This window comes from Tursiops truncatus, chromosome 18 (assembly GCF_011762595.2).
Source record: "Tursiops truncatus isolate mTurTru1 chromosome 18, mTurTru1.mat.Y, whole genome shotgun sequence".
Taxonomy (NCBI): Eukaryota; Metazoa; Chordata; class Mammalia; order Artiodactyla; family Delphinidae; genus Tursiops; species Tursiops truncatus.
This window is the reverse complement of record NC_047051.1, coordinates 8,750,926-8,773,937: the sequence shown is the minus strand read 5'-3', so window position 1 is coordinate 8,773,937 and position 23,012 is coordinate 8,750,926. Positions and strand designations below refer to the sequence as shown.

Below are 23,012 nucleotides of genomic sequence, written 5' to 3'. Positions count from 1 at the left end.
ATAAAATACAGATTTAAAAAAAACCCCAAAGCACTACAGAAGAAAAAACTGCAGAATGAAAGCAGAAAGTGTTTTTTAAAAAGGTTGAAGAAAGAGATTCACATATTCAAATAAGAAACTTGTCACCATCCATAAAACTAGACACACTATTCACACACACACACACACACACACACACACACACACACACACACACACATACACACACACACAGAGGTACCTGAATCAACATTTGTAAATGTATGTGGTGCTTCCAAAGGCTTTGCTTCAAATTGGACTGAAGAGTTAGTTAGTTCTGATTCTTGGTCTTTCTGCATTTTCAGTCCTTGATAAGATGTTTCATCACATATAGCATAAATGAACTTTTTTGTTTTCTTTTTCAAACTGGATATCAAACCTGCATTCTTCAAAGCTACAGAAGTATGTTTGGTGGTGGCTGGCCAGCTGCCATTATCAACTGAACTTGTATGTAAAGAATCCTCTTTCTGTGAGCAAACAGTTTGTACTTCCGATCCACTTTTAGAGGCTTCTGGTTCTTTTTTAAAGTTTGCATCGGTCATATTGTTTGAGAAATCTGCTCTGAAAGTCTTTTCAGGTGATTCTCTTATCCTGAATACAGACTTCTTGATACCCTGAAGTGGAGAAGCTATTAGAGAAGAATCAGATAGTGCTTGCTTTCCCACAACAGTGGAATCTTCACGAGACTCAAGACACTGCCCTTCATCTCTCTTTTTTACCACTGTTTCCTCATTTAATATCTTCACTGTTTCTGATATGCTTGAAATATGCAGCAAAGAATTTTCTAAAGTAATGAAGTTGGTACGTTCTTTCTCTGTACCTATGATGTCTTCTGAATTATTTTGGTCAGAAGAAGAAATATGCAGTAGGGATGTTTTCTCCATCTGGGTTCCATTTAGACCCGAGAGGGTTAGGTGAGACCATTCAGAGGCTGAAGATGGTACAATTTCCCTGGAGATTTTGTCAGTTCCATTCCCAGGGGGCTTCTGATTTATTACATTTGAATCTAATGGATCACTGTCATTTGGCTCCATTTCAGGTACAAACGAATGTTTATTTTCTGTCATTTGTATTTTAGCTTCTTCATATTCATCAGTTTTTGTTTCATTGAAAATATTTTTCCTAGTCTTGCCAGTTTTTATTTTTTGGAGATTTCTTGTTTTATATTTAGAAACACATACTGGAAAACTATCTTCTTCAGAGATATCTGCAACTGTTTCACATACTTCATCTTCTAGGACATATGGCATTGACTTTTCAAAATGGTCTTTGCAGCTATTTACTTTACCAAATGAATCCTCTAACATTTTCTCCAATCCTGTTAAAATATAAAGCAGAAGCATTATTAATAACGTTTTATAACACAACCATATAATTTATACTATTCTCAAACCTTTTTCATAGAAATAGTATACACTGAATAACATATTTAATAAGCATTTAAAGGGTTGTCCTGAGTACATAAATAATACATAAGTACATAAATAAATAAGCATTTAAAGGGTTGTCCTGAGTACTAGGTATTTTTTGGGTAGGGAGGCACCAACCTTGCCCTGTTCTTCTGGTCAAGACTGATTCCAGTGTATTCAAAGCCTTTTATTCATACTCAATCCCTAATAACCTTTCTTTACCAGCTCTACACAACTGAAACTCACTCAATTTTACTATATATACACAATTTAATATTCTAAGATTTATCAAACTAGAAGTTCCAAATTTTGTGGCCCTACAACCGGCAATAAAGTCTCATTTTATACATACATACACACACACACAGATATACAATCCTATACATTTATACAGATATACACAAATACTAAGAATATGCAATATTCCAATGACCTGATTAGGTAACTTTAGGTATATCTGCAACCATACTTACTTTCTAATTAGAAAATAAGGTTTTCACATTTAGTTAATCATTAAGTCTTAATCTGCATCTCTGTGAGTTTTGAGTTATGGGTTTTCTTTTGTTTTTGTGTCACAACAGCATCTTTGAATAGTATTGTCCTAGTATGATGTTTAAACATTTTCATCTAAATCAAGTTAGTTTCTATTCTCAATACCTTCAGTAATCATGAAAGGAGAAGCAATGTGTTTTCTTTTCAAGAAAAGAGGAGCAATATTTCAATGATGTCAGTTGAAAACAGTAGTTCAATTAAACAGAAGGACTTACCATGAGTTTTAGCTTCTGTTTGATTTTTGTTTTCACTGTCTGGCCCAGAAGGGATAAACGTAATATTTTTCTTCAGACTTTCATCATGGTTAGAAGAATAGCTTTTCGAAATCTGCAAAAGTTATGCTTTTAAATCACTAGTATAAAAACTCTCACTATACATATAGTATATTCAACTTATTCTTAAACAGAGAGACAGCAAAGTTTCATAGTAAGTCAAAGAAAATCACATATAGAAACAGGTTTAGAGACTTCCTCAAAGGCTTAGATAAATCATAAATTAGAGAATGAAAAATGCAAGATAAATAATTTTTCAAGGCATTCTGAAATTATATGCAATTGCAACAGCATAATCAATTTGTCATATTTACTTACAGCAGTACTATCATTAGGAAATACAGTTGCAGATGCTTCTTCATCTCTGACTGTAAGAAAAAAAGTTCAATTTACCTATACTGTATCATATGTCGTACATTAAAGTTCATGTAAAACTTATGTATTTTTTGGTCAGACATCAAAAGAAACATGCACTATTGGATTAAATGACACATTTGAAACAAAATTAATTGATCGAAGTATAGTAATGATAGAAAGGTCAATCAACACAGTGGGTAAGCTGTGCTCACAATTCCTTAGTACCACTGATAAAGTGGTAAGAAACCATGGTTTGCTGATCCTGACTTGAAGGTAATAGTGTCCACAAGGTAATACTTGAAGGTAATACGGTCCACAAAGGCTTGGAAAATCAGATGAAGCTGTGAGGTCATGACTTAAAAGCAAAAGCTTGTAGACTTTAGTATTTTTTTAGATAACAATATAGTTGAAAGGCATATCATACGTTAAACACTTCTAACTTTTCAACATGCTTTACCTATATTATTTCATCTCAGCAAGAAAAGAAGAAAATTAAATGCCCAGCTAAAGAGGAATCAACATGGAATGTATTTTTCCTAGAATAAAAAAAAAAATCCTGGTTTGTGTATAAATTAATTTGATTCCTCTAAAATATCATTTAATGCACTTGAGATTTATTTCAATCTACACTAAACAGAATAAAATTATTCTGAACTACCAACACACCTATCAAAAACAGTATTATCTAATCTGATTACTATCTAATCATCTTTTCATATTTTTCTTTGGACAGAAGCATTACAGATGATAATTTATCAACATCATCTTATATAATACATATTTGCTAGTATTACCTATGAGCACAGTAGAACTAAGTGTTGGTGGTGTGGCCAAAGAACTTGACCAAGACATATCAGGATCCACCTCGGCTCCTAAACTTTCGGAAATACGTTTTGGTGTCTGACCCTGAAAATAAAGAAAATAGTTTATTTCACAGAAGTGCACTGATAATTAAGAATATTTTTTCATTCACTTATTTTTTTCATTTTTCGTTTACTGAATGCCTATGTGAATCAATCTCAAGTACAGACCTGTAAATCTGAGGGCAAACTTATGACACTGCTGTCAAATTCTCAATTACCACATAGTAAAAATAAACGAGGCAGAATATTTACCTTCATGAGCTTTGGTGTATGAAATAAACTTCCACATATCACTGAGGATAAAACAAGGGACAAAATTACTAAGCTTTATTTTTATTAAAATTTAGAGTATTTGAAAAATAAAAAGCCTTGTTTTTAATCATACCTGACTTTTCTCTTTGTGGTGTTACATGTGTACATCGTAGAATAACAGGACTAAAACAAAACAAAACAAAACAAATCCCTCAGATTATTTCAAAAGAGAACAAAAATAGCAAAAAGAAACAAAATACTAATCTTATTAAAAAAAAGGACTCTGAGTCATATCAATTATTAGAATTATACTAGTTTGTAATATTTTTAGATTACTTTTTAAAAAGTAAATAGCTCATGAAGAATTAAGTAACCACTAACTTATGTTTAAAATCCCCATTGAAAGTAATGTATAAAGTACTCACAAATTTTAGATGTTAGGAATTGTATATTTTGAATTTAAAAATTATATAAAGTGACTCTATAACAGCATCATATTATCTCCAAAGATTCAAAGTACATAAATTATTTTAAACAGGATATTTCAAAGGCATTGCTTTTCATCAATAATATTTTTGTTACTTAAAAATTCCATGGATACACAGGAAAATAGTGAATTCAATGTTATAAGAAAAACAAAGTAAATGTTTGTAATGTAAAAATTATTGTATTGAAGGACTCAATCTAAAAGGAAATTATTTTAAAATAGAAGATCCTCTACCAGGCTCTACAGCAAAATATTACCATGAGAATTAGATGCATCTGTATATAACAAACATCACATGTAGGAAAATGTTTCATTTAAATATTTTAATATAATGACTTCATCATACCTTTCACTAAGAGAAGAATTTGGAGGTGGGCTGGTAACATCGTTTACTTGATTCATTTTCACCTTCGTTGTGCAACAACTTTTATGTTTACCACTAGCAATATCCTTTCCTGAAACAGTGCAATAATTCAGTGAGGATGTGTATGTTCTAGATTGTGAAATTTTTATTCTCTGGAAGTATTTAAAAACAGAAAGCCTCATCTACATTGGGAAGGAGAATACATGGGGAATTCAGTCTGAACTGGTTTCTCAGTTTGCTCACTCCTCTCAAAAAGGGATGTCTCAAAGGATGTCTGCCCCCATTCAACAACCATGTGACACATACAACAAGCCCAAGACAGTTTGAGTAATACAATTCAAGACAGAGCTTTAACCACAAGGAGTTCATAGTATAGTAGGGAAAACTGTTTGAAATGTACACAAGTGGAATACAAAATAAATGTGGCATGACTTGTCATTAAGTTACACACAGTACTATGGTATCTTGACAGGTGAGAGTAAAGGAAAAGACATTTACTGAAAACATACCAAAGTACAAAACCTGACCATATGACTCTTCTGCTGAAAACCTCTCAAGATCTTGTTTTCAAGATTGAGTTCAAACTCCATAACAAAACTCCCTAGTAACAAGGCCTTTCACAATCTGATTTAATTTTTACAATGACATTCTTTCACAACCTAATTTTAGCCATGTCCATCCACGTGCATATTCTGCAAGGATGTTCTCTTTCACTCTAGGCCTTTGTACAAACTGTTTCTTTCTACCTCTTTTTATTTCTCTTGACCTAGATTCTCTTTCAGGTTTCCATTTTGAAAGTTCCTCCTCCAGAAATCTTTACTGGTCCCTAAGGTGAGACTGACCGCCCCTCTGATGTGTTCCCCACAGAGTAGTTTATCATACACTGTTCCTGTTTCCCCTATTAGACTGTGTGCTCCTTGAAGTAGAGGACTTGTTTTGTTTATCACTGTATCCTTAGAAACTACAATAATGCCTGATACATTATAGACACTCCACAAATACTGGCTGAATGAATTAGCAATGATAAGAAAAGTGGGTTGTAGACAGTGACACATAATACTTGTGTCTGTTCTTACTGAACAAATCTACTTTCTAAGACAATAATGTTTCTAAAGCTATATGTGGCTCTATCAATTCCAATTTATAGTTTTTCAATATTCCTATTTTCTGTATCACAAATTTGGCATTTGAGGTGCTTACTATTACTCTTAAAAAATTGCTTTTAAAAGTAATTGCTTTATAGCAAGAAACTAACACAACACTGTAAAGCAACTATACTCAATAAAAATTAATAATAAAAAATAACAATAATCGCTTTAACTGTTCCTATAATCTCTAACTTAGAGAAGCTTTGGGGAAAATAAGCTGCATTAGTGTTACTGAAACAAAGCAAAGACCAAGCTGAAAACTATTTGTAGCAGCCTACTCAAACACTGTGTTATATTCTCCTTTCTCAAGAAACAGGCAATACACATAAGCCAAATGTATGTGTAAATTGCAAACCCTTCTTCAACAAGATATCCAATCTCCTTCCCTAAGAGACTTTTAGTTAAAGATACTGAAAAGTAACTAAACCTATTTTGAAATTTCACCTTTTCCCCTTTCTTTGTTTTAAGAAAGATTAAGGATCTTTCTTAAAATAAAGTCCTAATCAGAACAAACAAAAACATGGACTTAAAAAAGAAGGCAAACAATGATACCACTACACACCCGTTAGAATGGTGTATTTAGATTAGAACCTAAAATACAGACAACACCAAATGCTGATGAGGATGTGGAGCGAGAGAAGCTCTCATTCACTGTGGATGGGAATGCAAGATGGTGTGGCCACTTTGGAGGACAGTTTGCAGTTCTTACAAAACTAAACATACTTCTAGGATGAGATCCAGCAATTGTACTCCTAGCTGTTTACCCAAATGAATTGAAAACTCAGGTCCACACAAAATCCTGCACATGAATGTTTATAGCAGCTTTATTCATCATTGCTGAAACTTGGAAGCAACCAAGGTGTCCTTCAATAGGTAAATGGATAAACAAACTGGTACATCCACATAAAAGAGCATTATTCAATGATAAAAAGAAATGAGCTATCAAGCCACGAAAAGACATGGAGGAACCTTACATTGCTAAGTGAAGGAAGCAACTATATGACATTCTGGAAAAGACAAAACTATAGACAGTAAAAAGATCAGTGGTTGCCAGGGGTTTAGGGGGAAGGAAGGAAGGGTGAATAGGTGGAGCACAGAGGATTTTCAGGGCAGTGAAACTATTCTGTATGATGCTGTAATGGTGGGTACATGACATTGCACGTTTGCCAAAATCCACAGAACTGTACAAAGAATGAACCCTAGTGTAAACACAGGACTTTAGTTAATAATAAAGTATTGATATTGGCTCAGCAATAAAAAGAAGTGCAAAAGAATAGAAACTGTAAGAAATGAAAAGTAAATAAATAAATGAACCAGGCAAAATGAAGTTCATACCCCAATAAATATTTCCCAAATAACTTGAGGAGCTCATAAATAAGACGAACGATGGTTAAGATAAACTCATGGAATCTTATGCAAGAGGCAAGACTGCTGAGAAGAAACAGCACACTGCCTCATGGAATTTAATGGATAATTTAAAAATAACATATTAGATGTTAGAACTGAACTAAGTACGTTTAAAAACAGTTTAAGTCCTACTCTTACATTTCAATACTCAATTTAAAGTAAACTTAAAAGCAAAAGGTCTCAAAAGGTCTCAAGTCAACAGAATTATTTATGCAACCTTAAAAAAGTTAACTCCTCTGCCGTGAGTCCACAGTGACCTTATTAATTCATTCCTATCCTTCCTTGGTTATAGAAAGACCAATCCCAGCAGGTTACAATTAGACAATAAACCACCAGCTCTAGGTATGTCTTTCAAGATTCAGTAGATTCAGTATAAACTGGTTTACAGAGCTTTTCCTGAGCAACTAAGACAGATGGCTGTTACCTTTACTATATCTATAACATCGTACTTTATACATGCTCCTATTATAACATATACCAACCAGTATATTTATATATTTTCTCCCGTACATGACTGAGTTCCAGAGGTCAAAAGCCATCTTATTCATGTTTGTATCCTTAATGCCAAGCAAGCTGCCAGGCAAAAAGCAAGCATGGACTATTTGTTGAATGGATGATTCCCTTTTCTGTGTCCTCTTCTACGTTTCATTTGTTAAATATTCCCTAAGGTTCTATCCTAGGCCTCATCATAATCAATTTTCTCACCATATCTGATGACTTCCTCACTTTCCAAACAGATAGTTGATTCCTATAGCTTTCTCTCCCACCTGTATTCTTTCTTTAGTTTCAGTCTTGTATTCCCAAAAGCTCTCAGGACATCTCCACCTTCACATCCCAATACTTTCTCAAACTGCAATCTAAACCTCAACCTACTTTTTTTCATCCTTTCAAACCTTTTCCCTCTCAAACCTGCTTTTCGCCCAGTGCTTACAATTTCTACGAATGCCACCACTACATTCTTAGTCGTGCCCTACACCTGTGATTTGATCCTTTCTTTTGAATTTTCCATATCTAGGCTATTGCAGGGTCCTGTAGTTTCTGCCTCCTATATCCACTCACTACCATTACTCTATTTCAGGTACCTGCTCCCATCACCTGGACCACTATGTGTCTCCTAATTGATCTCCCTGCCTGCAGTCTTCTCTTCCTATAAGAATCACCCAATTAGTTTAAAATGTACATTCATGACCACCATTCCCAGAGATTCTAATTTAATAGATTCAGAAAAGTGCCTGGAATCTTCCTTTTCAATCAGCACTTCAGGAGAGTCTAATGGTCCATGCCTCACGTTTTGAAAAACACATCTCCAAAGACTGCTGCCAGATTTTTAGGCTTTCTAAGCAAAATAAATATTTATTCTACAAATACTTACTGAATACTCACTACGTATGCCATTAGGTATCCAATAATGTCTAAGAAAATCTTTGCTCATTACCTACATCCCCTTTTATATGTGCATTTTCTAATACCATGAGTTTCCTATTTCATAGCACTAATCAGAGGATAATTGCTTATGTTAAGTCTCCTTCACTGGAAGCTAAAGGAGTGCAAGAGGCAATACTTCCCAGAAGCAGAGAAATAAGTCAAGATCTGAAAGATGCGTGTCAGTTAGCTAGACAAAGCATAAGAAGTAAGTAAGTACTGGGCAGAGGTAACAGTGTGTAAAGAGCCACAGAGCATGGTGGTTTCAGAAGGAAATTCAGTACAAATGAATGGAAAATTGAGGGTGGGTGGGAGGGGAATTATGGCAGGATGAGGCAAGAGTTAATGAGAGAACAGATTATAAAGGACCTTGTAAATCATATTAAGGAGTCTGGATTTTATCATGAGGGCAAAGGGAGGTAATCAAAGGTTTGAAGCAGGAAGTAGCATGATTAAATTTGCATGTGACTTCTCTGCTCAACAACCTATCAAACAAATTCAATTTCTTTAGCCTGGCATTCAATGTCTGCCTCTAATCTGCTTTTTTTAGCCTTAGGCTGTTTATTGGTCCCTTTCAAACACGCAACACTCCAAACAGTCTGAATTCCTTGCTATTAACTTCACAAACTACATATTCTTCCTCATGTTTTTCCCTCTGCCTAGAACACGCTCACTCTACTCCATCTTCAAATTTCTGAATCTCATCTATTCTTCAAGGTTTAATTCAACTGAATATTCCCTAATTGTCCTCAGTATTATTTATGCTTTCTTTCTTCTTAACTCTCATTATACTTTTTGTTCTTTTGGCATGTACCACATTCAACCCTAAACTGTACTTAATCTGTGTACTGTTAATTCCTCTTACTAGAGAGTAATACTCCAAAGAAAGGAAGAGTATGTTACTTAAATCAAGCAGGTAATAAATATTTAAATGAATATATAATCTTATTACATGATAAGTTGCAAACATCTGGCACACAGGCCTGAGAAAGTGCTACCGAATCAAAAGACACTTATAGCAACTGTTAAAAAGAATCTGTCCTCTGTGATAGCCTGCAGAAATACAGTTTAGTTTAACATCAAAACAAGCCCTAGGTTTTTTTGTATAGGAATGACATAATTTAGCAAATCTCAGTGGGCAGGATATATTAATCAAAGGAAGGAGGAAAAGAAACATTTATCAAGGAACTACATTATTTTATTTAATCCAAACCTTGGTAGTATTTTCACATGTCCACTTTTCAGGTGGGGAAAGTGTGGCCAGAGAGGTTGAGCTGACCAACATGACATAGGTAACAACAGAGCTGGGATTTTTAACAGTAATTTGTCTGAATTACTAGTTCATGTTTTTTCTAGTCAACCACATCATATTACTTACCTGAATCTAATCTGAATTTATCTAATTCATTTAAAGGAGATTGGTACAGTGGCAGAGTTAGACCTCGCTCTTTGAATATTATTGGAGTTGAAGCCAACTGATGATAAGGTTTCCTCTGTGGTGTTTTAAATGGGTTTGTTTCATAACTGCTGATTTTATATTCTGATTCTTCCAAAGGTTCAGAATTATAGGGTGGAGCTTCTGAAGAAAGTTCTTCAAACCAATTAAGGCTTATTGGTCCTAAATCTGTAAGAAAAATTAAAATCCCACCTGGGTTTTAATCAGTGACACAATAAAATCCATGAGCCAGTAAAGATTACAATTGCTTGAGATTCTGACTGTGGATTACTTTTAAGGAATACTAATTAAACAGGATCATTAATCTGTTCTCTTATCAATCTGTAGTAAGGTATAACAAAAGTTTACAAAAGTTACAAGGAGATTATTACCTATATTAGCTCTTCTAAAGTTTTCTTTCATATTCACGACTCAGAAACAAAAATCATGCATAGTAAGAATGCATTCCACAGATACAATTCAAGTAATTATCAATACTACATAAGTGGCTGTGATAAATCTATAGGTACAAGAGACATGCAGACTCACAAATTGAATGGAATAGATTCTCTGTTAAAGAGAAAGACAAAATTTCTCCTATGATCTATCCTTAAAGTAGTGGTTCTCTAAGTGTGGTCTGTGGACCACTTGAGGGGAAGGTCACTAAGACCATTTCAAGAGGTCCATAAGGTCAAAACTATTTTCATAATAATATTAGCCATCATTTGCCTTTTTCCCAACATTGACATTTACACCACTGGTGGGTAAAACTGATGACAGCTTTGCCTGAGTCAAGGCAGTGGCCACAAACTGCACTAGGAGTCACTGTATTCTTCGTCACCATGCACTTGTAAAAACACAAAAACAAAAACAAAAAAGCGGGACTTCCCTGGCGGTCCAGTGGTTAAAACTCCATGCTCCTAATGTGGGGGCACGGGTTCCATTCCTGGTCGGGGAACTAAGATCCCACATGCCGCGTGGTGCGGCCAAAGAAACAAAAAGCAAGTTTAACTTAAAGTGTCCTTAACTAGGCAGCAAAAGTTAGTTTTATTAAAGCCTAACCCTTGGGCACATGTTTTTAATATTCTCCGTGACAAAAATGGAAGCATTCATAAAGCATTTCTGCATATTTAAGCACAAGAGTTGTTTAGAAAAAGCACTCGTGATGAGTTGTGAGCTGAATTAGCACTTTTCATGGAAAGCCATTTTCACAAGAAAGAACGACTAAGTTATTCTGAGTTGGGTGATTTGGTAGACATTTTCTCGAAAATGAATGAAGTGGGCCTGTTACTGCAGGGAAAACAACAGTTTGTTGCCAATGGTAACATGTGAGCTTTCAAATGAGAATTAGAATTTTGTTAAAAACTCTATCAGCCTCTGTGAGCTTGATGTCTTCCCAATCTTAAAAGACTTTTCTGATGAGATCAGTGAGGTAACCAATGTGATTTTTATTTATTTTATTTTATTTATTTATCTTTTGGCTGCATTGGGTCTTCATTGCTGCGCGTTGGGCTTTCTCTAGTTGCGGCGAGCGGGGGCTACTCTTCGTTGCGGTGCAAGGGCTTCTCATTGCGGTGGCTTCTCTTGTTGCGGAACCCGGGCTCTAGGTGCATGGGCTTCAGTAGTTGAGGCTCATTCGCTCAGTAGTTGTGGGGTCGTGGGCTCTAGAGCACAGGCTCAGTAGTGTGACACACGGGCTTAGTTACTCTGCAACATGTGGGATCTTCCGGGACCAGGGCTTAAACCCGTGTCCCCTGCATTGCCAGAAGGATTCTTAACCACTGCATCACCAGGGAAGCCCTCCAATGTGATTTTTTAATAATGTCTAATGCAATGTGTCAATATATGGAATATCATTAATATTTTTCAAATAATCCACGCATGATGTTACAACATGGATAAAAGATTTATTCAAGGTACAAGAAAGACTAATTGAATTTAATGTAAGAAGAGTATGAAAAATTCATTACATGGTTTCGGATTCCACATTGCAACTTTTAAGAAACTACCACTTGTCTTAAGTTTTCGAGTAGTACCAAAGAAAAATAGCCACAGTTAAGTGAAGACTACTAAAATACTTCTTTTTCTAATTACATTGCTGTGTGAGGTTGGGTTTTCTTCATGTACTTCTATCAAAACAACATATTGTAACAGATTAAATGCAGAAATGAGTATGAGAATCCAGCTATCTTCTATTGAGCCAGATAGTAAAGAGAACTGCAAAATTTTAAAATAATGTCACTCTTCTCACATTTTTCTTGTAAAATAGTTATTTTTCATAAACATGTTATTCATGTTAATATGCAATGGGTTTATTTTTATTAATTAAATTAGTATTTTTTTAAGTTCTTAGTTTTAATCTCTAATGTGGTAACCTACATAAACAAAGGCTCTTGGTCCTCAATCATTTTAAGAGTGTAAGGAGAACTGAGACCAAAAAGTTTGACAACTTCTGCTATAACGTTACCAGTGCTTCTGATTTGCTAGAAGTTCTCTGCTTTAAAAACAATTCTGCTAATCAAGGGGTCAGTCTCCTCTTTATCCACTACAGGTTCTATATTTATCATTTGTTTAACCGTAAATGATTATTTTCCTGATTTATGACTCTATAAAGCACAGTTTATAGTGTAAACAAAAACATGAAGTACTGAATTTTTTTCAGCAAGCATGCATAATTACACATTTTTCTGAAAACATTTTTCTCAATGTAAACGATCAATTTATATAAAATCTGTCAATACCTGCTTTGTTGCATCGCGTCTTAAAAATTTCAAAAAACGTTGGCCTCTCTTTGCATCCAATCGGCATTTTTATCTACAATATTATTCCAACGTTTGGTAACGGAGTCTGCAAAAGAGAACACCAAAATACACTTCACAGGGATGCAGTCTTTCTTAAGTGACTCTGAGGTAAAAGCGGAAGCGGCTAAACCTGCCTAAAGTTACAATGCTTATTTACCTCGGTCCCACTCGGGAAAAGAATCGAACTCACAGCGATGAAAAGAGCATTGTATATCTGTGCCGTCCAATAGAGTAGCCATTGGCCACATTCAGCATTTGAAATGTGGCAAGTCTGACTCAAGAACAGAATTTTTAATATTATTTACTCTTTATTAAATTAACTAGTCACGTGTGGCTAGTGGCTGCGCAGTTAGCGAGGGCTATTAGATCAACACCGTTTGACAATTCCCAATCAGTAAATCTTCGTTAACACACCAGTTACCCGGGGACTAAGTGAGGCAGATACAGTGGGCCACAGGCCCTAGGACATTTTCCAAGATAGCAATATTCCGTGAAAGTAACTTCATCGTGATTCCAATTAAGGAAACTTCAGCTTGAGACGTCTGGGACAAGCGGCGTCCAAAGCTGGGCAATGGAGTCCCGGGGAAGGGGCGCCCTCGAGCCCCGAGGAGCGGGTCCCTTCTCCCCGTCGGTGCGGGGTGGGCAGGGACCAGTGAGGGCCCGAGGCCCGGCTCCCACCCGGGCACCGGAGGCACTCCCCGCCGCCCGTCTCCACCCCTGCGAATACTAACCGCCTTCAGAGGTGCAGCTGTTTTTGTCCAGAGTAGCCTGACAAAACGTGCGCCGGCACTCAGATCAGAAATCTGACCCCGCAGGCTCCGTTTCGCCGCGACCCACCGACCCAGACAACACACACGGCGCAGAGCCGTAACAGTCCCACCTCGGCCCAGCGGTTTCAGATTCTCGCTCCAAAAGCCCGCTCACGGGATACGTCACGCGATGACGCCATGACGCTGCACGCAGCGCGCGCGCGCCACCCGGAAGTCAGACTCGGGCCGCGTCTCCGCCGCCTCTAGTTGTGGCCGAAGCGAATACTTGTTTGGCTGCCTGACAGTCAGTTCCGAGCCGCTAAAGAGGGAGCTGAGGTGTCCGTTCTCTTCTCCTGAGCCTTCAGACTACTAGGCCGCGCTGCTTGGAGGCACCACGCCCTATGTATACTCGCCGCCTCCTAACCCTTCGCTCCATGTCACGTTTGGGTGGTCCCCCTCGAATGCGGCCTGGGGTCTGTGAAAAGTCCCTGTTTGGTCCTAAAAGCGGGCGTCCCCCAAAGTGGGCAGACGTTAGAAAACCCCAGAGTGGTCCGTGGCTGTGGATAACTCCCTTCCCGGCTGAGTGCGCCCTAAGGAGTGGAAGAGGCCGAGATTTGAAGCCAGAGGACGTTGGGTCTAGTCCGCGTGTTGCTCTTAGGCAGCAGGATTTCAAAACCTCTGAGCCTGTTTCCCTGCTTGAAAAATTGTGAAACCCACCTCAGGCCTCCTGCAGTGTTAGGCACTTCCCTCTGCAGGCTTCCGTAGTATCCCTGACGTTCCTAGGGTACCAAACAACTGTTTTGTGCCTAACTTCCCCTCCAAACTGCCCTGAAAGACAGCAGTCTCATCATTCACGGGGTCTGTGATATGCCTAGCACAAGGCTTTATTCAGGTTTATTGTAGTACCTAGGAAGCCTTCAGCTGGATTCTGGAGGTGAGAGGGGCTCATGGGCCTTGCTGCTTTCCGAAGGCTCTTGAGCAGTGAACAGTGGAAGCAACCGTGGATTTGAAAAAGAGTGGCCTCTACTTGGTACCTGAGGTGTCATTTTAGTTTGATCGTAATCCTTTGCTGTAGTAGGAAGCCTTACCAATACAGATAGATACCAAAGCTTATGATCATCTAGGCCTAAATAGCAAAGAAACATGGGCCTGGGATCCTTACCCAATAACAGCTAACACTTAATGAACATCTATGAGTTATTCTGCTTTATAAAGGATATCACGTTTAATCTTACAATAATCCTATAAATTGGTTAGTATTGTCAGATGGGGAATCTGAGTTATCTAGTTAAGTAAGTTGAGTGATAAACAAGGCCCAGGTTTCAGTTCAAGTCTGTGTAACTTCAGATACTTAACTATCCTGTGATTGTCTGCATTTAACCTCTAAATCTGAACAATTTGCTGCTTTTCACCTTTTTTGGGGGGCGGGTCCACTAGAGTAGACTATTGAGAACTGTTGGTATGTCATACAACCCTCTGAAATATACTTTTTCACTATATACCCTGTTCCTCCCCCTCCCCCCTCCCCACACTCTGCCCATAACTTTATGCTCCTTGCTCCTGTAGTACCAGGTTTTTTACGTTCTTTAGCTCTGCCATAATATACTTTCTTCCTTATACTCACTCTTATAGTGTGGCAGCTCAAATAATTTACTGCTCCTATTGGATGTACAGTATCTTTTAAAACAGGGTCTCTAAAATGGTAAGTCACTGTGGGAATAGTGAATTAATGAATTGCTAATTAAAACGTGTGTGAATAAGAAGGTAAATGAAAAACAGCTTTGAAAAAAGATTCAGGAGCAGTGAATTGAAGAGACAGAAAAAAGCAATTAGGGATGAGGTGGCAATTAGACCTCAGTAGGTAGGGAGATCCCCTTCCCTCCTGCAATTAGGGTAATAGGAAGCAGCACCCATCAGAATCAGAAATAAATGGAGAAGCTTGGGAAGAACCTGAACCAACCTGATCTGGAGAAAGAGGGAGCGGATGAAGGTGGAAGGCAAAACAAGGACACAAACAAACTGCCCCAGGATATTACGCTGCGCCTGGGCGCACTGCGGCCGGATGGAGCGCTTGGTCCGTGTGCCCTACAGCTTGTACCCGGGCTATGGGAACACGCTGCCTTTGGGCCAGCCTGGACTTTCTGAGCACAAACAGCCCGACTGGAGGCACAACAACGGTCCCCCCGCTTTCCTGGCCAGGCCGGGGCTGCTGGTGCCCTCCAACGCCTCCGACTACTGCGTGGACCCTTACAAGAGGGCCCAGCTTAAGGCCATTCTCTCCCAGATGAACCCCAGCCTGAGCCTGCGTCTGTGCAAGGCCGACACCAAGGAGGTGGGCGTGCAGGTGAACCCCCGGGTGGACAAGTCCGTGCAATGCTCACTGGGGCCTCGCACCTTGCACAGCCGCTCCCCCTGGGGCAGCACGGGGTACAAGGCGCCCCTGTCAGCCTGGGAAGTCTATTCGCCAGTGATGGGCCGCAGGGGCCTGGTGCGGCTGCAGAAGGATGGGGAAGACGAGGAGAGGAAGGCGCTTTCGGGTCCTCCCGAGGCCAGCCAGCCGCCGCCGCTGCCGCCACCAACACCAAGGTCGGAAGAGAACCAGCGGGAGGAACTCCGGCAACAGGAAGAGTTGGGGGAGGAAGATGCCTCAAGTCCTCGGGAAAGGAAGAGCAAGCAAGCTCAGGGAGACGCCAGCGAGCCGCTCCGGAAGCCCAACTTCCAGGTGAGCTTTCTTTTCCCTCACCTCAGCCCTCTCTTTCCTTTTTTTCCATTTCTGGTGCAACGAGAGCAGAATCTTCTCTGCAAACATATATTTTACATGTCTTATGTGTATGTGTGTGTGTTTAATTTTTTGGTAAAATGGGGTGCCAACTTTAAGCCTATGAAAGCCCAAAGTTTGGGAACCATAGCTATTGGAAATGAGACAAAGAAGGGTTTCAGGTTTGTGAAATCTGTGATCAGATCTTCATTTTGTGCAGGTGGTGCTAATGGCCTTGGGGAAAATAGATTGGAAAAGCGTGAGAGCAGCTAGAAGCGTCCCAGAGTAATCAATCCTTGAGAGCTGAGTTCACGTAGTGACCTTGAGAATAGCTATGAATGAGATTAAGGAGGCTTCTTGTTGTTTCTTATACAAAGCCACAAGGATAGAAGGATCTGGCTTTTTATCCGCACCCCCCCCCTCCCCACCACCCCAAGATAGTAAAGGACTTTTCCTCCTTATTTGCAGTTTTTAGAACCAAAATATGGCTATTTTCACTGTAAAGATTGTAAGACCAGATGGGAGAGTGCTTATGTGTGGTGCATTTCTGGAACTAATAAGGTAAGTAAAAGTGAGTGGGACAAGGGAGAGCATGGGCGGGCACAGGTGCTGCATGGAGGAAGAACATGTTTCCTAATGGAGCATGACTAGAATGCTGTCTCGGTCATCTTGGCAGCCTCTGTGCCAGGCACATAACAGGTGTTCAGTAAATGTTTGGATTGAACTGAATTGGGCTGTCCACAAGAGCTCTTGAGCTCCTGAACCCTGGTGTTATATTTGGTTTGGTAGTTGCACCAGACAAAATGTCAGGTTATTTAAATGAACTCTTGCTCTTGTATACATTGGGACTTGCTATAATCTTTTTTTTTTTTTGTATGCGGGCCTCTCACTGTTCTGACCTCTCCCGTTGTGGAGCACAGGCTCCGAACGCACAGGCTCAGGGGCCATGGTTCACGGGCCCAGCCACTCCGCGGCATGTGGGATCTTCCCGGACCGGGGCACGAACCCATGTCCCCTGCATCGGCAGGCAGACTCTCAACCACTGCGCCACCAGGGAAGCCCTATAATCATTTTTTAGTTGGTATATTGTAACAAGTTTGGGCCTTAGCTCTAGAAAATTTCCACTGTCTGTCCACAAGGTGGGGCAATGAGAAATAATTTATTGTAAAGTTAACCTTGAGAGACTTGGTTATTTAGGCTCCCCGCCTTAATTTGAATTAGTTGTCAACATATTTAGGCTGGGAAAGATTCCACATTTTGCATTTCCAGATTTTCCTGAACCATCAGACTCTGGTCATTAAACGCTCTCAGTTTGAGAGCAGTAGGCTGGACTTGAGCAGCTTCTGTCTCCTTTCACTGGGCATGTGGCCTTTATTTCACAGCAGTCTGCATCTCGTGTCTCTCATTCACCTCTACAAGCATTTGAGTTTGAGGCCCCTGTGCTGTTGCATTTTAGATACTGCTTTTCCTTCTTAAGGACTGTAGAGGGAGAGGGTAAGGAGGCATGCTACCACCTGAATGAAAACTTGGTTGTTTTTTGTTGTTGTTGTTGTTGTTTTAACCCTAGCCATTTACTAGAACCTGGAGGCGAATAGATTTTTAAACTAAACTAAAATTACTTTCCTTCTCTTGCCAGAAAAGAAACAGTGGGTTTAATTCAAACACTGGTGACACTAGGAAAAAAAGAACGAGACATAGAACTCATCCTGGAGAAATTTGATAGGAATGACGCAGACAAAATGAGATTTGGTGGTATATGCATTGGCACCCGTGGCATGGAAGTGGTACAGAAATGATATAGGAGGGGGACGATTAACCCTGTCAGAGGGAAGGCATCCTGATGTCCAAGCAGGATTTTAAAGGTTTATAAATAGGAGTTCACCAAGTGAGGAAGGGAGAGAAAGTGCACAAGAAAATGCACAAAGCCTGGAAACCACGTGTGTTGGTGGGTAACTATAAGTAATTTAAATTTCAAATTGAGAAATACTGAAAAAAATGAAAAAGTAGGGGCAAATAGACCAGGACAGAAGGAGCAAGTCAAGGGTTCTGCCTGCACAATGAATAAAGTTATCATAGCTACTTCTCACTGAAGACTTTTACTGTGGTACTTTGTGTACATTATTGGGTAGTTGTCAGAATTATAGAAAAAGGAAGTGGTATTGTCTCAATTTTACAGGTAAGGAAAATGAGGTTCAAATAATAAGAAAAAGTGACTGATAGCACTAGAAGAGCTTAAGACTTCAGCATAGAGGTTGGGCAAAAGCAAGCTGCAAGGTGAAGGAATGGATTACTTAAATTAAGATCTGGGAGCCTAGAGTACCTATAAACTTGTATAAAAGACAAATTTCTCTTTAGGTTTATTTCAAACAACTCTGTTGCAAATGCCAAAAGAGTTTTAACCCTTATCGAGTAGAAGCAATCCAATGCCAGGTAAGCAAATAGAATATTTCCATCGTATCTATAATGTTTTTATTCTTAAGCATGAAGCTTCTGTGGCAAAATGTTAGGATTTGATAGACTTAGATATCTGTACAGGAGTGTTAGGTTTTCTGTATGTTTGAATTTTTATAATATTTTAGAAAAAACATTAATTCTACGTTTTTTGGCGGGGGGAAGGGGAAGATTTACTCTTAAGTTGCCTTATGTGGTGTGTTTATGTATGTGGTGTGTTTTTCCTCAAACACCCTGTGTATAGTCTGCATGTAATAATTTAACAGGTAACCTTTATTAAGCTTTTACTATGTGCCAAACTTGAGGCCAAGTGCTTTTCATTATCTCCTGTAATCTAACCTTTGAGGTAGATGTTATTCCCATGATACAGACCAGAAAGCTAAAGTTCAATAAGAAAATAACTTGCCCAAGGTTGGACAGATAGTATTAGAGTTGTGATCAGATTCCATGGTGTCCCCAAGGTCTAGGATGTCACAGAATTCGATGAGCTCTTACATAAAACAGCTTGCAGGAGATATCTCTTGAAGCTTTTCAGAAAAGTGTGACATAGTTGATTTTCATAATCAAGAATTTTTTTTATCCTAAATCCTTCACTTACTTAACATTTTTATACTACTAAGAAATAAATAACTTAAAAAACTAGTCTAATCGTTTATAAATTATTTATCTTTAGATTTTCTAGTCTGACATTCTCATTTAGTCTGTTTACTATAATTACTTTGGATTTAAATATATTTTCTTACTATTATACTCCTTTTTCTTGTGTTCACTTGAATTGATTTTTTAAAACCTCCCCCATTATCTTGGCAGTTATTCATTCTTTAATGTTCTTCTTTAATGTTCATCATACAGCATGATTCTTTAACAACTTATGTAGACGTTGATAAGTCAATCTCACCTCTCCTTGACAATGCAGTGACCTTAGGTCACACTAATTCCTTATCACTTCATCCAAACTTCTTTGCTGCTATTGTTGTATGTTATTTTTAAACTTTAAAAGACATTATTTGTTATAGTCATAATTAATTTAGCTTTAGCTACATATTTACCCTTTCTGCTGCTCTCAGGTCCTTTTTGTATCTGGGACCACTTTCCTTATACCTGAAGAACACATTTTAATATTTCCTGTAATGCAGATCTGAAGGTGACACATTTTATTTTGTCTAGATAGCTTTTCTAAAGGATATTTTTGCTGAATATAAAATTTTTAGGTTGGCAGTAGTTTCTTTCTGCCCCTTAAGGATCTGACCTTCATTGTTTCTGTAAAGTTGGCTATTGGTCTTATTGCAGCTCCTTTGAAGTAATATATCTCACTTTCTCACCTTCTTAAGTCTGTTTGCTTTTAAGATATTTCTCTCTGCTTTGGTTTTCAACAGTTTTATAATTTATGCCCAATTGTAGTTTCTTTGTATTTATCCTGCTTACAATTCATAGTGTTTCTTGAATCTGTAGCTTGAAGACTTTTATCACTCTTGGAAAATTATCAACCATTATCTTTAAAATATTACTTCTACCTCCATTCTCTCTTTCTTCTAATTACTCATATTAGACCTTTCACCATATCCCTTATCTCTTTTATGCTCTTTTCTGTATTTCCTAAGCTTTTGTCTCTCTTTGCTTCCGTTTGGATAGCAACTACTAAACTATCTTCCATTTCTCGAATTTTTCCTTCTGCTCTTTCCAATCTGCTGTCAAACCTACCTATTCAGTTATAGATTTCAGTTACTGTGTTTTTCAGTACTAGAATTTTTATGTCTTTTTAAGTGACGTCCAGTTCTTTGTTGGAAATATCAGTCTCTTTGAACATATTAAGCATCATTTTCTTAAAATCCGTACCATAAAACTCCATTAATTTGATCCTGTATGGTTCTGTTGCTATCCTCTTCACGTTCCTTGGTTTTCGAGTATGTTGTTCTGTCTCCTTATATACCTGGTTACTTTTGAGTGCTATATATTGTATATGAAAAATTATAGTGATAATTTGAGGCCTAGGATAGTATTGTTTTTCACAGAAGACTTGTCTGCTTCTGTTGGGCAGATGGGGACACTAGCAATTTCAGATTACTATTTTCCAATCATAGGAGTTCACCAAGTTTTGAAACTGGGCTTCAGCAGTTGAAGGCTGGTCAATTTTGGGTTCATTCTTATTCTTAGGGTGTAGCCTTTCAGGGCCCTTCAGGGTCCCAGCACAAAACCTGAATTGTTTACCAGGTCTCTCCTACTTTGACATATTTAAGATTATCCCTCAGCCTCATCAACTTGTTAAACTCATTTTCAGCTTCCTGTTGTCTTTCACCTCTTACAGAATTACCTTTAGAGAGAAAATAGTCCCAAATGTCAGGCTCATCTCTATTTCTGGGCTTCCTCCTCTGATACTTTGGTATCTCTCCAGTGCCTTCAAGTAGTTCTTGTTTTTAATTATTATCTTCTCTGCTCAGCTTTTCTTGTTGTCCTAAGTAGGAGATTTGGTCAAAACTACCTAATCCACCATTACTAAAACCAGAAACCTACCTTTAGACTAAATCCTGATTTTTTTTTTTTAACTAAAAAAATTTGTTTTGAATTAAGCCTTTTCTTCCTTATAAAGGTGATATGAGGATTAAGTGAATTTATATAAAGTGCTTGGAGCAGTACCTAGAGTAAACAACATGTGAGTATTGCTATTAGAATTTTCTTAAGGATGCATACTCATCAACGGGAGAGTGGAAGATGTAAGTGCAGTACAACATTTGATAAATCATATTTGAGACACTCATTTGGAAAATAAAACTGCCTTTTTCACAATATAAAAGGTAAAGCTTTACATACTCTTTTTGGCTACGAACATATGCAGAAAATTGAGCAGTGATTATAAATTTTCGAAGATTAGCAGGGTTGGGAAGGTGGACCAGGGTAGTATACCAGTCCTCATGGGGTGTGTTTTTTATTTATCAGAAGACAGAATAGGATAATGGTTAAAAATTCCTCAAATTCCAGCAGAGATTAGGCATGACTGGAAGGAAAATATTTAGCTTCCTCTAGAACACCCCTCCCTCCAGTTGTGACAAGCAAAAATCTCTCCAGGTATTTCCAAATGTCTGCTGGTAGGTAAAATACTACTGGTTGAGAATCACTGCTCTAGTATTTTTTAAATGTTCCAGTCTAGGTAATCAAATCACTTAATACCCACTGCTCACTCCCACCTGGCTACAAATGTAGAAACCTGTATAATGAAGAGACTCTACAAAACTCTAACTTTTAAACCTTTTCTCTTGTATCTTCTGGACTGGCTCATCAATGTTCTCTTAAATATCGTCTGATCATTCATTTTGAAAAATGCATGACATTTAGTGGGCTGTGAGTGGTTTTGTACAACTTGGTCTTGGACTTCTCATAGGATTCAAAGGAGGAGAAAGATATCGGGGATAGGGCTGGTGGGGAAAAGTATTTTCATTTGAAGACTACATTTGAAGAACTAATTTGATCATTTAGTCCCCAAACTGTTGCTTCTTTTCAAAAGACCTGTTCAAAGTCTCGTTGTTCCTGTCTTCAAAAGAAAAGACACATCGATCTAAGGAGGCCTCATCGGCAGGAGCTGTGTGGCCGCTGCAAAGACAAGAGATTCTCCTGTGGCAATATTTACAGCTTTAAATGCATCATGTGACAGGCAGCATGCTTCATACGGGACACCTGAACTCTTCTTGTAATTTACCATATAGTTCCTCTTTTGCACCTTGGCTCTGACCTGGTATTGGAAAATGGTTTAGGCTTTTGTACTTTTTGTAGGTGGTATGACAAGTGTCGATGTGAATAGAATAAAATAAATGCATGTAAAATAGACCATGAAGACACATTAATTGGTGATCCGGGGTAAAAACATCACTAAAACATTGGGAGAATGGTAGATCCTATCACTAATATGAATGGAACAATGAAGAGGAACAACAGTCATTCATTTGACAAACTTGTACACTGGGTGTTCTAAGTGCTAGGAATATAGAGACGATCAGGAGCAAGGTCCTTGCCTTCAAGTGTACCTAATCATTATAGCAAATGCTTAAATAGTACTTAGTATATGTCGGGCATTGATGTTACTCATCACAGCACTCTTATTATACTCCTTTTTAACAGATGAGGAGAGAGAGCCACAGGGAGGTTACAGGGTACAGCCAGAATTTGAACCTAGGTAGACTAGTCCATTCTCCACGGCTTTAGATTTACTTAGATTTTTTCTTAGATTCAGACGTGTTAAGTGCAATGAAGGAAACGGGGCTATAATAGAGTGACT

General features: G+C 38.2%; 2 protein-coding genes across 9 annotated transcripts in view; one reads left to right on the top strand and one right to left on the bottom strand.

Moving 5' to 3' along the window:
* Nucleotides 1-13,678, bottom strand: part of BRCA2 (BRCA2 DNA repair associated) — a 63,748-nt gene extending 50,070 nt beyond the window's left edge. For 2 of the 8 annotated variants that reach the window (XM_033843571.2, XM_073795023.1), the window contains exons 1-10: nucleotides 13,519-13,673; nucleotides 12,728-12,833; nucleotides 9,930-10,175; nucleotides 4,557-4,665; nucleotides 3,857-3,906; nucleotides 3,724-3,764; nucleotides 3,403-3,514; nucleotides 2,570-2,619; nucleotides 2,195-2,306; nucleotides 221-1,336 (exon numbers count right to left, since the gene is read on the bottom strand). In XM_033843571.2, coding sequence (XP_033699462.1) covers nucleotides 221-1,336; nucleotides 2,195-2,306; nucleotides 2,570-2,619; nucleotides 3,403-3,514; nucleotides 3,724-3,764; nucleotides 3,857-3,906; nucleotides 4,557-4,665; nucleotides 9,930-10,175; nucleotides 12,728-12,794 — 1,903 coding nt within the window. In that variant the 5' untranslated portion in view covers nucleotides 12,795-12,833; nucleotides 13,519-13,673. Of the gene's footprint in view, nucleotides 1-220; nucleotides 1,337-2,194; nucleotides 2,307-2,569; nucleotides 2,620-3,402; nucleotides 3,515-3,723; nucleotides 3,765-3,856; nucleotides 3,907-4,556; nucleotides 4,666-9,929; nucleotides 10,176-12,727; nucleotides 12,834-13,518 lie in introns of all 8 variants that reach the window. The other 6 variants (XM_019936763.3, XM_033843572.2, XM_033843577.2 and 3 more) reach the window with 5 other exon arrangements.
* A 131-nt stretch (nucleotides 13,679-13,809) lies between these two features.
* ZAR1L (zygote arrest 1 like) lies at nucleotides 13,810-22,562 on the top strand. The gene is made up of 4 exons (XM_004316301.4): nucleotides 13,810-16,258; nucleotides 16,763-16,855; nucleotides 18,650-18,724; nucleotides 22,245-22,562. The coding sequence occupies exons 1-4, from the start codon at nucleotides 15,521-15,523 to the stop codon at nucleotides 22,386-22,388; spliced, it is 1,050 nt and encodes a 349-aa protein (XP_004316349.3). The 5' UTR covers nucleotides 13,810-15,520; the 3' UTR covers nucleotides 22,389-22,562.
* Nucleotides 22,563-23,012: the final 450 nt, after the last annotated feature.

Bases quoted from the DNA above. Each gene is read 5' to 3' on its own strand.
- ZAR1L (XM_004316301.4), top strand. From the start codon at position 15,521: ATGAAGGTGGAAGGCAAAACAAGGACACAAACAAACTGCCCCAGGATA. The intron at 16,856-18,649 runs GTAAGTAAAAGT...ATTTCTCTTTAG, and splicing joins GCATTTCTGGAACTAATAAG to GTTTATTTCAAACAACTCTG. The intron at 18,725-22,244 runs GTAAGCAAATAG...TCTTTTCAAAAG, and splicing joins TAGAAGCAATCCAATGCCAG to ACCTGTTCAAAGTCTCGTTG.